The sequence below is a fragment of the Pipistrellus hanaki genome, assembly GCF_964339955.1.
Source record: "Pipistrellus hanaki genome assembly, chromosome: 6".
Lineage (NCBI taxonomy): Eukaryota > Metazoa > Chordata > Mammalia > Chiroptera > Vespertilionidae > Pipistrellus > Pipistrellus hanaki.
The window spans coordinates 63263066-63277362 of record NC_140508.1 but is presented as its reverse complement, the minus strand read 5'-3'; the positions used below and the strand labels follow the sequence as shown (position 1 = coordinate 63277362).

Sequence of the window (14297 nt, the reverse complement as noted above, 5' to 3'; positions counted from 1 at the left end):
GGGAATGGGAGGAAAGTCCAGCCTCGGAAAAGTAAACCAATCCAGCTAGCCCTGTGGAGTGAGGAGACCAGGACTGTCCCCTGGGTCTTGCTGCCCAGAGGGCAGGCTAGCAGGGGACCAGAGGAGGCAGCTGATGCTGTGTGCACTGGTGTGTTCACTTGAGCTAATACCTAGCAGTAAGTGGGGGTAAGGGGTGTGTGTGTGTGTGTGTGTGTGTGTGTGTGTGTGTAAGGGGGATTGCTACAGTAAACTCCAGTTGTTTAACAGCTCTTGAAAACTCTGGTGACTCTAAGCCTGCTGGTACCATTTATTGGCTGTGTGACATCAGGAAAGTCGCCCAACCTCTCTGTGTCCCATTCCCTGTCCAGTGGGATAGTACTAGGACACAGCTCTTCGTCCTTTGAGGACTAACTGAGATACAGGACATGTTTGAAACAGCATCTGGCACTCAGTGACTGCCATCTAAATACAATATCTCAGTGATTATTAACTTTTTAAAAAATATAATTCTTTATTGATTTCAGAGAGAAAGGGAGATGGATAGAGAGATAGAAACATCAATGATGAGAGAATCATTGATTGGCTGCCTCCTGCACGCCCCCCAATGGGGATCAAGCCCACAACCCAGACGTGTACCCCTGGCCAGAATCGAACCTGGGACCCTTCAGTCTGCAGGCCGACACTCTATCCACTGAGCCAAACCGGCGAGGGCAGTGATTATTAACGTTTATAGTACTGCCTGTTTCTGGCAAGTTACAGTGATGATATAAAAATTCCTTGGCTCATGACAACAATATAAAAAAGCCCTGGCCGGTATGGCTCATTGGCCTGCACATGGAAGGGTCTCAGGTTCGATTCCTGGTTAGGGGCACATACCTGAGTTTCTGGTTTGCTCCCAAATATCCTCCCCCCCGCCCCCCCCCCCCCAAAAAAAAAGAAACTTTAAAAAATTTCTTCTTATTACATATATTTAAGTTTTAAAAGTCTATTTAAGGAAGTATATCAAGTAAATAATAGTTATTTTGGCTTAAAGATAGAGCTCCCAAGGATGATGATAGGTGTCAAATAGCAGAGGGGTCAGAAAACCAGCTCTCTGATAAACCAGAAGCTTTTTATTACGGCTTTCCAGACAACTTGGGCAGAGAGCCTTGGGGAGCGTCTAACTCACCCCTGGGCTCGCCGGAAGTCAGGGCTGCTGCTACTCTGGACCCAGAGATTTGGGATCACCCACACCCCCAGCAGGCCCCAGATCTAATCTACACCTGTATTCCTGACCCTTCCCCGAGTCCCAGCCCCTGGAGTCCTTAGGGCGAATCTTGGCCTCCTGAACTGCCACCTGGTGGCCAAAGCTGAGAACAACATCTCAGCCCATCTCCTGTCCAGAAAAATCTGTGCAAGCATGTGGCAGAGTCCCAATGTTGGGTCTTGCGGTGGGAGGGTGAATGTGCCCTCAGCGGCTTGCCTGGGAAAGCGCCATCTGCAGCTTCTGTCCTCTCACAGGGGTTCTCTTTCTTTCTTTCTTTCTTTCTTTCTTTCTTTCTTTCTTTCTTTCTTTCTTTCTTTCTTTCTTTCATTCACTCATTCATTCATTCAACTGAATGCCCACTCTATGCTAAGGCACCAGTGGCAAGAGCCAGGCAGATACATCCTCTGACCTTGTGGCGTTTTCAATAGAGATGGGGGAGAGCTTAGAAATAGGAGCAAACATCTAAATTATGGCTGGTGATAAGTGGTGCTGTGAAGAATAAACGCAGAATAAAGGGATGGGACGTGTGTACCACAGGGTGGCAGTGGCAGGCCTCAGGGCGACATGACATTGAGCAGAGATGTGAACCTGTGAACCGGGTGAGGCTGGCTGTGTGGTATGGCGGCACGGTGGAGAAGCTTTCCCTGGAGAGTAGGGGATCCTGATGAGTGATCCAGTTGCTGTTGCTACGTAACAAACTGCCCTAAAACTTAGCAGCTTAGCCAAAACATTTACATTTTGCTCACGATTTTGTGGGTCAGGAATTGGGGGAGGGGTGCTTCCCACTAGGGGTCTCCTGCTCATCTGCAGGCCGCTGGGCCTGGTGATCTGAGGCTGGCCCCCAGGCTTTCCCTGAGAGCTCCCTGTCCCATGGTGGGCCATGGGCCTGAGTGCCTGTGGTCCTGAGTGAGTGCCTGGGATTGGTGTGCAGTGCCCTCCTGCCTCTCTTTACTGCTTACTAGTTTTAAGGTTTCATGTATTTGGTTTATCCAAGGATTAAACTTTAAGAACACCAGAGGTTTGTTGTTGTTGTTGTTGTTTAATTGAGGGGCTTTTCACATAACAAAACAAATCACTTTAAAGTGTGCAAATTCAGTGGCATTCAGTACATTGACCATGTTGGACAACACCCAAGAGTCTTTCCCTCCCATCTCTCTCCACTTCCTGTGTATCCCTCAGAGATTTTAATGTCCTTAAATTTTTTCCCCGTTGCATTTAGTACTGCATACATTACTGTGCTTCTTGCTTTTTGGATAGTGGCAACACTGAGAAAAAGAACAATATTTTCTTCTTATCTGGTGCTCATCCTGTGCCAGGCACTAGTCTAAGATCTTCGCATGTATTATCTCACTTGATCCTCAGATGCACCTCATGACGCAGGCACTGTTGCTGCTTTTGGTTTACAGATGAGGGATCCGAGGCACAGAGTGGCTAAGTAACTTACCCAAGTACAGACAAGCTGGTCAGTGGGGTAGCCAGGGTTTGAACTTACTTGTTGGCCATATTTAGCATCTGTGAGATCCTCATTCTTTTAAATAGCGTGTACAATTCTTTTAAAAAAATTAAACTCTTTATTTGGGGGCACACAGATTAACATGCAGTTGTTAGAAAGAAAATGAAGATCCCAGGTGCCCTGTTTTCCCAGTGATAACCTCTTGCAGACCATATAGTGTACAGTGTCACAACCGGGTCATGGCATTGATAGAATCCACTCATTCCATACAATGCTTATTTTTTAAAAAAATTGGTTGCAAACATTTAAAAGTCAGGAGATTTCACAAAAATGGTTAGATTTTTTGCTTCTCTTGAGCCAGCTAAAGAAGCCTCTTCCAGAAGCAACTCCTGAGGGGAGGTTTCAGTACCGCTAGTTTGTCTGGTCAGGGAGTGGGGTGTGGAAAGTGGGGAGAGGGGAGTGGAGAGTGGGGAGTGGGATGTGGGGAGAGGGGTGTGGGGAGAGGGGAGTGGAGAGTGGGGAGTGGGATGTGGGGAGTGGGGAGTAGGGTGTGGGGTGGGGAAGGGAAAGCCACCACCCAAGGGTGTGGTACTGGGAGCGAGGAGGGGGCAACTCAGCCCAGTCCTGCTGCGAGTGCAGAACACTCTCCACTTACACACCGGGGAGAGCCGAGGGAGCTGGGGTATTTATCCAGTAATGTCCCCTCTCTCCTGCCGCTTCCCTAGCCCTTCCAGCCCACCTCGGAGCTGGATGACCATGCCCTAAGCCACCAGAAGCAGCCCTCCAGCAGAGAGAGGCAGCTGCTGGCCGCTATCACCTTGGGTGATGCATGCCTCAAGGGGTGGGTGGGGGGCAGTGTCCACAAAAGAGCTGCTGCTTCCAGGACAGCTCCAATGCCTGGCACAGGGAGGCGCTCAGTCCGTCCTGCTCGAAAGATAGAGTGAATGGATGAACGCTGGGAAGCAAACAAGAGCGCATGTCTGCTTGCTGGCTCTTCCAAGCAGCCTGTCTGCTGGTGAGGATCCAGCAACAGCCTGCTCGCTGTGCCAGCTGGAGCAGAGCAGCTGTGAAAAGGGAGACAGCCAGACCTGTGAGCTCCAAGGGTTTAAATCCTAGCTCCACCCGTGACCAGCTGGGTGACCTTGGGCAAGTCCTACCACCGCTATAGACCTCAGCTTCCGCATCCATGAAAGGGCACAGGCCCTGAGAGTACACAGTGAACTGGCTCGCCTGCTGTGCTCGCAGAGCTGTTGTTCTTTTCACCTTTTCAGGGCAGGCTCCGCGCGGGGTGCTTGCATAACCACCTGTGACTCCTGCGGCCTGAGTGGTTAATTACCACCCACTTGCGTAGATTGGGACAGGTCCCAAGGCCACAGGGCTGGTCAGGAGCTGAGCTGGGTTCACAGGACCACCGGGATTAGCCTGCAGTCCCTTCCTGGCTGTGTGAGTGAGCCTGGGCCTCCGTTTCCCACCCGCAGCACAGCGCTAAGGAGGAGCACTTCCTCGCAGTGGTCAATGGGACCGGGGATGAGGGCCATCCTCTGGCAGGCCCTTCACTCAGAGCTTTGAGAAGGGGTGAAGCAGCGTGCCCTGGGATGGAAGCCGGGGAGGATGCACCTGCTGTTGGGTGGGCTCCTGCCAGGTTTGTCACCCCCACCCCCTACACACACACACACACACACACACACACACACACGTGTGAAGGAGAAGGGTGAAAAGGACACTATCTACTGTCTACACAGACCCCTCACTGGGTACCAGGTTCAGTATCAGATGGCTCCCCATCATCAAGACACAACCCCCAACATCCCCTCCCTGATGTGACTCCCATTTGAGTCCCACCAGCCCCCAAAGTCATGTCCTAAAATCACAACCCATTCAAGCCCCTCTGACTGAAGCCCCACTCAGCCGTCTCCCTGTGTGAGGCCTGCCTCTCCCTAGACCACTGCCGCTCCCCCCTCCAGTCAGCCCCGTGGCCAGGGACTCTGTGACCTACCTACACATGGCTCCTTCTGTAGGCCAGGGGCCCAATGAGGGGCTGGAGGAGGTGGCTCTGGGGCTGGAGTTCCCTCCCAGCTGGACCTTGACTGCCCAGGCTCTCCCTGGCCTCTGCACAGAGCCAGCCTCCACTGCAGCCTCAGCAGACATGTCCAGCCTCCAGGAGCTGTGCTCTGGCCTGCCCCTGCGGCCCCTCCCAGAGAACCGGGGACGCTGGGCTGGGGTACCCCATGCCCCAGTCAGGACCCCTGGCCTCAGCCCTGCAGAGGAGCAGGTAAGAAGCTGACCCCACTCCTGCTGGGCCTCTTTGCCCTCTGGGTGGGTCCTATGCATTGAGACTTCCTACTCTCTTTGCCTGGGGTCTCCAGGAGCTCTCAGTAGGGGTGGCAGTGGGGTGGGGAGACCCATGCGTGGTCGACTCCAAAACACTCTATATCCCTCATTCTCTCCCCAATGGCCACCCTTGGGTGTGGAATTATGCTCCCCGTTTACAAGGACCCCGAGGCTCAAGGTCAGCCAGCCAGGAGGTGATGGTGCTGTGGCTGCCTCCATCCAAGGAGGATGGGGCCAGGGTGCAGTGTCTCAACCCAGAAAGTGTACCTTCCCCGCCCAGACACACACATCACTGTGACGTTCTGCTCTGCCTTATGGGGGGCTCCCTCCCCACAAATCGTCAGCTGAGTTTTCAGCTTCCTGGCTAGAGCCCTAGTGGGGGGAGAGCTGGGGGGTACTGGTGAGAGCTGGTTGGGAGGCCAGGCACCCCGGCTAGGCTCCCACAGTCCCTCCAGCCAGCGCCTCAGGCAAGTCACCGAGCGTGTGAAACCTGCTGTCCCCTCAGTAAGCTGGGGGTGAAAATAATGACACCACAGGGTCGTGGAGGAGGCCAACGACATGAAATACATGGTTGTGTACATAGTTTTCTCCTATGTTTCCTTTACTCGAAATTACTCAAGAGTTTTAGGAACACTGGGGGAAAGCAGAAAATGTTAAGCACACAGATTAAGAGAGGAATCGCACAGCCCCGTCGGGGATAAGGACTGCTACCCTTAGGGAGGCCGCCCCTACGCTTCCTGCCAAGTGCCTCCCACAAAGGAGGAAACGGTGGTGAGGGAAAGTGGGGGTGGACTGGGGTCTGGACGCTGAGGCCAGGCTGGGAGGACAGGTGTTGGGAAAGGGTGGGGGCGGAGCGCTCCTCCCCTCCACCTCCTCCTCCTCCCCTGTCCGGGCCATCCGTGGCCTATCTGGCCCGGCTCAGTGAGGTCAAAGCAAGGGTTCATGTTTTCTCCCACTCAGTCACCTCCCTGCTGGCCGCCAGTGCCTTCACCTTTGACCAGGAGGGCCTGAGGGCTGCACCACTTACACCTCAGGCGACACCCCGTGGTTATATGCTGGCAGGCAGCTGCCATGGTCTCGTCCGAGAGGAGGGCACCTGGGTGCCGAGGAGCAGGGCCGCCTCAGCTTTGCCAGTGTCTGTCTGCTGCCATTTGCCTGAAGGTGGCGAAGCCCTTGGAGGAGGGGCCACTTGCTGGACTTGCTGGTCCGGGCAGATTGAGCTGTTGAAGGGGCTACATCTCTGGGTGCCAGGGTTAGCCAGCCTTCCGCTGGTGCCTGTGAAACAATAAGAAATATATGTGTGTGTATCTCTGTCTCTCACCCCCACTGCTACTACTTGATTTTAGATCCCAGCTCCTGACACAGAGCTCCTGGCTCAGTTGGGGTTTCCCAGGGATAGGAGCTGGGAGGTCTTTTGTTCTAAGGAGGCGGGCTCCTGGATGCGGCCGGTCACCAGAAGGACCAATCCGCGATGAGAAAGGCTTGGAACTTCAGCCCTCCCACGCGTACTCCGGAGAGGAGCCGGAGCGGGCTGGAGGATGAATGAATCTTTACTCAGGCTGAAGCCTCCAGAGAAACCCCTCCCTCCCGTGGGGAGTGGGCTGGTGTGGAGAGGGCTCAGGAACCCCTCCCCAGACCTTACCCTTTTTGTCTTTCCGTCATCTGTAGCCATGATCACTCCCGTTATTACATAGCAAACCAGAAAGCAGCGTTTTCCTGAGTTCTGTGAGCCACTCTAGCAAATTCTCAAACCGTGGAGGGGCGGTGGGAACCCCCATCTGAGGCTGGTCGCTCAGAAGGGAGGTGACAGCCTGGACTTGCAATTGGCGCCTGAAGTGTGTGTGTGTGTGTGTGTGTGTGGCAGTCATGTGGGTCTCAGTCCTCAGCCCGCGGGCCTGTGCGGACTCCGGGTAGAGTGTCAGAGCTGAGTTGAATCACAGGACACGTGCAGGTGTCTGAGACTTGGTCGGTGCAGGGGAAACCGGCAGCGAGCTCTGTGTGAGACCTGTGGCTCCGTGGGGGAGGAGCCAGGAATGTTCTTCACGTCCAAGAGCAGCTTCGTCAGCAGCTCACGTTATGCCTTTCCTTTGGCTTGTATATTTTTATTTAAATTGTTTCTTTGAGCCGGGACCGGTTTGGCTCAATGGATAGAGCGTCGGCTTGGGGACTGAAGGGTCCCGAGTTCGATTCCGGTCAAGGGCATGTACCTTGGTTGCGGGCATATCCCCAGTAGGGGGTGTGCAAGAGGCAGCTGATCAATGACTCTCTCTCATCGATGTTTCTAACTCTCTATCTCTCTCCCTTCCTCTCTGTATAAAAATCAATAAAATATATTTAAAAAAAATAAAAAAATAAATTCTTTGATGTTTGACATACATGTTGAAAGGTGATTTTGTGAGATAAGCAAGAGAAATATTATAAAAGTATAAGTTCCCCACTTCACCCCCCTCAGTCACCCCCTTTTTTTTTTTTGCTGTATATTTTCAGCCACATTGTATGTACATAGATGGTGGTGTGGGCCCTTAAAAATATAGTGGAAGCATTCTACACATGCTAGGTTGTTGTTGTTTTGAGCTTGTTCGTTGTTGTGTGTGTAAAGTCCCCATTTTAAAAACTGTTTGGAAATATTTCATTTGGATGGTTCACTCTTTGCTCCCCTTAGAGTAGATGCCTCTGTTTGAATATAGAGTGTGCTCTGTGTAGGACACCTTGGCCACTGTGGTCTCCGTGTGAGCACAGGACAACTCATCTAGCACAAAGGAAAAGGTGTCATGGACTGTTTGAAGTGTCTGAGGCATCCTCCCTTTGCCATATGTGATCTCTCTTCCTGGCCTTATCCCCGCACTCTGCCCTACAGGACAGGCTCTGCTGGGAACCAGCACCAGTTCCGGAGACTCACACTCCTGTCCGGGTTCCCGTCACTGATACACTCTCCTGAGCCTCTTGGGTGTGGGGCTTTGTTGGGCTCGTTTCTGCATCTCCAGGGACACCCAATGTTTGTTGAATGTGTGGATAAGAGTCTATGCTAAGTGCCCAAACCAACATCATACCAGGGTTGAGCAGCAGGCAGGAAAAACATAGCAGGGCCTCTTGGAGGAGGTGGTCTTGGCAACATGGGTGAGGTTCTTAGAATGGAAACTCTGAGATGTCCATTTGGAGACAAAGGGAGGCAGTGAGTGAAGATGCAAGCACTGGCCTGACTAGAGTAGATTAGGGGTGGAGGAGGCCTGTGTAAGCCTGAAGTGGGTGCAGAGCTCAGAGAGCCAGGCCCAGCCTGATCACAGAGGACCCTGAATGCCAAGAACAGTGTGGGTTTTATCAGATGAATAATGGGGAGCCCAAGAAGGTTTCTGAGTGGGGAAATGGCCTGCTCCTTAGCCATACTCTTCTAGAGAGCATTGAGTTTCTACAGAGCGCCCAGAAGGGGCAGGCGGCTGAGGGAACATTGGCAGCATGGAGGCCCACGAGTGTGGGAGATGGTCGTTTTGACAGCTGGGACTCACATAGCAGGTAGGTGTGTCAAACACTGTCCTAGGCGTACCAGTTCAGTCAGTCCCCAACACAGCCCGATAAGGTGCACGCGATCATTGCACTCATTTTGCAGAGAGGGATTGGAAGGTCAGAAAGTGCCATCTAGCAGATGCTCTGATGCAGCCTGCGGTGCGGGGAGGAGCCCAGGCCCGGGGCAGGACCTTGGACAACTCATACAACCTCTCTGAGCACCATGGGGTCATGTTCGTGCTGAGAACTGCTCCCATTCACAGAAGTGGAGTATTGAATCCAGACAGGCAAACAGAGCTGCTTCTTTTTAAAAATTTTCACTCAACAAATAATTATCCCGTGCTCATTATGTAATGCTAGACACAGGGGATAAAGTTGTTGAACAAAAATGGAATAGAAGACAACTTTCCTAAACGAAGGACAAACATGGAATTGCAAGTAAAAATACATAGATTATCCTTGAAAGTAAAAAACTGATGTAGAAGAGTTGACGTGAAGACATGTCTAGGCTAAATTCAATGGCGATAAAATGGAAATCTTGGGGAAAACAGGAGACTAATTTTTTGTGCTGCATTTAGGATTCAGGAAACGGCCAGAACCCCCTCTGTGTTAATGGCACACGTGCACGAACACCTCATTTCAGAACAGATTGAATTTTGCACCGTCTTCCAATACGCATCATAGAATGGCTGAGTCGTTTCTATCAACAGACACAGTTTAAAAATCATTCATTTTGACAGGAACCTTTGTTGTGTTTTTGAGGCATGCGGTTATCTGGACAATAAAGGTTGCAAAGGCATTTGACGCTGGCAAACCAGGCCTTCGTGGCCTAGCGCCCTGGTGAAAGACCCCGTTTAGCCCCAGCAATGACGCCTGTGTTTCTGTGAGGACAGTGGTTTCAGACGGCAGCTGCCACTTAGCAGGTTATGAAATTAGTGAAGGGAGTTGCAACCAATATTCCTTATAGAATGAAATAAAAAAAGTTGGAACAGGATCGAATATATTAGGACCCTTGCAGTAAGGTTAAGTCTTGTTTGGAGTATGTGTGGCGTGTGGAGTGTTTGTGGTGTGTGTGTGCGTGTGCGTGTGCGTGTGCGTGTGTGTGTGTGTGTGTGTGTGTGTGTGTAATATAAATTGCTTTCGAAACTTTTTTCTTTTTAAAGTTTTTATTATTTGTGTGTGTGTGTGTGTGTGTGTGTGTGTTGATTTCAGAGAGGAAGGGAGAGGGAGAGATAGATAGAAATATCAATGATAAGAATCGTTGATTGGTTGCCTCTTGCGCGTCCCCTACTGGGGATCCAGCCCGCAACCCAGGCATGTGCCCTGACCAGAATCGAACCTGAGACCCTTCAGTCCACAGGCCGACGCTCTATCCACTGAGTCAAACCGACTTGGGCTGAAACTTTTTTCTTAATGCCCATGCTTTCTGGAAAGCTCTGATTAGAAGCAAACAAACAACCTTTGTGCCGATGTGGAAAACACCCAGAAAGTAGCCCAAACCCCACGTGCGCAGGTGAGGGGACGGGCCCGGACCTACAAGGGTAGCCCCTGTCCTGGCTCCTCACAGCACTCCTCAGCCACACCTGCTCTGGAACTGTGTGCGAGGAGCAGGCGGCACTGCACATCCTTTTGTGTCTCCATTCATCCCCGCGGCATGCACTCGTGCATTGTTCCTCCTCCGTGCTGTCCTGTAGTGGTTCCCAAAGTGGGGTCCCCAGGCCAGCAGCAGCATCTGGCAACTTGCCGGAAATGCAAAGAGCCTTTGGAGATGGCCCCATCGAGCTGAGCAATTCTGAAGCCTGCAGGTCTTCAGAGACTCCTGTGGGGCCTCTTCGCCATGGTTCTGAAGGGAGAAACTCACTTTTCTGATCAGCTTTTGTTTTCCAAGAGAGAAGGGATTACGTGCTTTTGTTCTAAGGGAAAATTAAATGAGGGAATGTCTCTGCAAACCCTTTCCAGATTCCCAAACTCCCTACACTGGCATTTGCTCCCCTGCCTGCTCTTGCCCTCTGCTCCCTCCTGAACGGTCCCTCTCTTCTCTCCCTCCCACCCCACCCGCCCCTCCGGCCCCGGGGACACCGTGGGATTCACTGCCAGGGCGCACTGGACATGCTGTCCTTCCTTTCCGAGGCCTCTGCCCTTGGCCTCCGGGGCATCTGTGTTCCTGGTTGGGTTCCCAGCTCCCCGTCTTCCTGCCTGGTGCTTCTGCCCCTGCCCGAATGCGGGTGCCCTCCCCATGCCAGGCCCTTGTTTCTTCTCCTGTCACCCCTGCCTTCAGGTGTCAAAGCCCCCTGTCTTCTCCAAGTCCCTATCACCTCTCCCCTCGATAGACAGGTGAATGAGCAAATACATTTACCACATCCATCCCCTCCTCTCCTTTCACCTCCAGGTGTTCATTCTCCAGGGTCCTTGTGTTAGAGGTGACCCTCAGACACCAGAGAGGCGTTATCAGACAGCCCCCCAGCCCCGAGTCGGAGGAAGAGGGCTGACCCCAACCTCAATTCTTGTCTTCTCATGTAAATAAATTTAAATGAGAGAACTCCAGGTGCCTGCATTGTGATGAAGCCAATTTTATTAAAGTGATTAAAGCATGCAGCTTTATTCACGAAGCCAGGCACGCAGACTGCCAGCTTTACTTGCCGAGCCTTGAGACTGCTGGCTTTTCTGCATGGGGAGTAAAACCGCCTTTCCTGCTCCTCCTCCCTCTCCTTTCCTGCGTTCCTGCTGGAAACACCCGCTCCTCCCCTAGCTGGTTTTTGACCATTGCTCTCATGCGTCCTTGGTTTGGGGAAGATGATGGCCTGTTATTTACAAGCCAGCTGCAAATTGCCCACACTGGCCTCGTTTTACCTCTCCTGTCTCAGGCTCCCTGTTCCACTGGCCTGGAATTTTCCCAGCATCCCATGGCCCCGTAACAATCGGATGAGTAAATGGCCTCCATGTTCAGCCAGACTCCAGGATGTCACCTAGTGTCCTCCCCCACTGCGCCCGCCTCCACACTCAGCCTCCAGTCTGGGTGTTATAAGGAGGAGAGCTTACAATGGGTCTGCCAGGACTCTGGCCCTCCCTGAGCTCAGCAAGACAGATTGTAAGCAAGGAAAGAAACATGTCACCGAGTGTCCGACAGGCAAAGCTCCAGAAGCAAGAGAGGCTGGGAATCGAGAAGGCCTCTGAGCAGGGGGCGTGGGAACTGAACCCAGAATGAAGGAAGGGACCCTCCAAGAGAAAGCAGAGTGGTGACGGGGGTTCAGGCAGAGGGAGGATACGTGCAAAGGCCCTGGGGCAGAAGCAGCAGCATCAGGGATCTCTGGAGAAGAGTGGCAGCGTTGGTGGGAGCAGGGGAGTTGGGCTGCTTGCCCTCCTTGGATTAGGTTTCTCCTGTTTCTAGCTCTAGGCTCTGTCCTGGGCCTCCCCAGCTCGGCTCTGGCAGGATCAGCAGGATCTCAGTCCCAGAGCGGCAGGTGTAGCCTGAGGCTACTTGGAAGCTGCACTAGCAGAGAGTGCTTTTCTGCATGCCTACAAGGAACCTCTGGGCTGGCTCCTGGCAGGTCTATTCTCACTCCCCTTGACTCTGCTTCTCCCACAGTGGCCACAAGGGCAGGACCCTGCCAGGTCCTTGCGTGGAATTAGCAGCCTGGTCCCCAGTGAGCACTACTCTCCCTGGAAAGGCTTCGTGTAGGAGGCGACATTGTAGATGGGTCCAGGGTGACAGCGAGGCAGTCTTGGGGTGGGACCATAGTTTTCTGAGAGGGTCAGGGGCAAATCCTGGTGGGGGGCGGGGTGGGATGGCTCATCACGGGAGCCTCAGGGTGCGCAGCCTGGAGCCCCTGCCCCGATGCCCCTCACACTCTCCTCCTCCAGCTGGCCCTGAGGAACGCCCTGCGCTACTTCCCCCCGGATGTCCAGAAGCTGCTGGCCCCCGAGTTTGCCCAGGAGCTGCGGCTGTACGGGCACATCTACATGTACCGGTTCTCCCCCCGCATCGAGATGAGGTGCGTGCTGGCGGGCGGGAAAGGGGGCCGTGCTGGAGGTCAGGAGCCCCAGAGAGGCCGCAGGGAAGGGGAAATGGGGGCTGTCCACAGGAGGAGGCCCGTGGACTTGGCGTGCTGAGTCGGTGCCCCTACGAGGGGGTGGCCGTGTTGTCGGCTTTGGGGGCCTGCAGCCCAGACCTGGCTGAAGCCCCCAGGACTGACCAGAAGATGGGTCTCTCTGGTCTCCTGTGCTGCGCAGCCAATCCTGCGTGTGTCTGGATCCCCAGCGTATACAAAATCCTCTTCTAAGCCCCGTGTTTTGTTGTCTCTCCGGAGAGCACGGAGAGGCATAGAGGGAGGCTCTGCCCGTGTTCAGAGAGCTCAGGCTCCCATAGGCTCTCAGGCTGAATTGCCCCCGGCGCTGGAGGCCCTGTGAAACCACGGGTGGCTGGGCCTCCCCGCCCGTGGCGTGGGGAGAGGATGTGCCTGTCACAGCTCCCAGAGGCTGCCACCCGCCCTGGTATCGCCCTGAGCATCCGTGTTCCTGGATAGGCCCCAAACCCACCCCAGGGAATGGCATGAACCCCAAAAAGCAGGAGCCACGTCTCTTCATTCCCGTGGTGGCCTGCTGCCTGGCACCTGCTCTGGAGGTGGTGCCCAGGAGCACAGGGGGTGCCCGGGAAAGAAGAAAAGAATAAACGGCACCCAGAGCCAGCAGCCTCTGGAAAGTAGACATCAGCTTTGCCTCCACGCTAGCATTCTCCCGGCTGGAGCCTGCCGAGAAGGGGAGAAGAGCAGCCCAGGGTGCGGGGTGGGGGCCAAACTCCCCACACCTGGAAGGGAGGGGCCCGCACAGCAGGAGGTGGGCACCGGAGCCCCTTCGTGCCTGTTGGAACCCCCAGCCGACTTCTGCAGCAGGGGTGGGGTGTCACTGGGCCGCCTGTGTGCCCTCCCATCGTCACCCCCGGCACCTGGCCTCCCTTGCAGGGCCTACCCGGTGCAGCAGTACCCCTGCCGGACGAAAGCCGCCGCGGCCATCATGCACATGATCATGAACAACCTGGACCCCGCCGTGGCCCAGGTAACCCGGGCGCCGGAGCGGGGGTGGCGCCGTCCAGCCGAACTGTAGCCTGAGACACACACGCAACACACTTAAGCTCTTTATGTAGAAGTAATGACAGAGATCTCAGACGTTGTAAAAATAGTGCTGAAAGGACCTCGACCCTTCTCCCAGTGCCCCACCCCCACCCCACCCATAGCATCCACCACTGGGACATCAATACGGTGTCATAGAAACGTGTAATTGTAAGTTTCCTAATAGCCACACGAAAAAGTAAAAAGAAGCAGATTTAGTTCTGTATTTTAGCATATGCTTAGTAAAAAAAATTATTGAGCCCTAGCCGGTTTGGCTCGATGGATAGAGCATAGGCCTGCAGACTGAAAGGTCCCAGGTTCGATTCCGGTCACCGGTTGAAGGCTTGATCCCTAGTAAGAGACATGCAGGAGGCAGCTGATCAATGATTCTCTCTCATCAATGATGTTTCTCTCTCCCTTTCCCTTCCTCTCTAAGACCAATACAAATTTTTTTTTTTTTTAAAAAACCTAATCACAGATGAACCCCTGACATTGACCCCAGGATGAGTTCCCAAACAACCCCAGCTCTTCCCTCACCCCAGTCACCGATGGACCCATGTTTCTGCAGGGGCTGTTCCCTCTGGGCTTCACCCCTCTGCGTCTCCCCTGGCCCCCACCACTCTTTCTTAAAGGGCCATCAGCCACCTTGCCCGTAGAGCCC

General features: G+C 53.6%; 1 protein-coding gene across 1 annotated transcript in view; it reads left to right on the top strand.

The window, feature by feature from the left end:
* Positions 1-4797: 4797 nt before the first annotated feature.
* Positions 4798-14297, top strand: part of UROC1 (urocanate hydratase 1) — a 35636-nt gene continuing 26136 nt past the window's right edge. Inside the window, exons 1-3 of the mRNA XM_084887323.1 lie at positions 4798-4971; positions 12393-12523; positions 13490-13583. Coding sequence (XP_084743449.1) covers positions 4846-4971; positions 12393-12523; positions 13490-13583 — 351 coding nt within the window. The 5' untranslated portion in view covers positions 4798-4845. The remainder of the gene's footprint in view (positions 4972-12392; positions 12524-13489; positions 13584-14297) is intronic.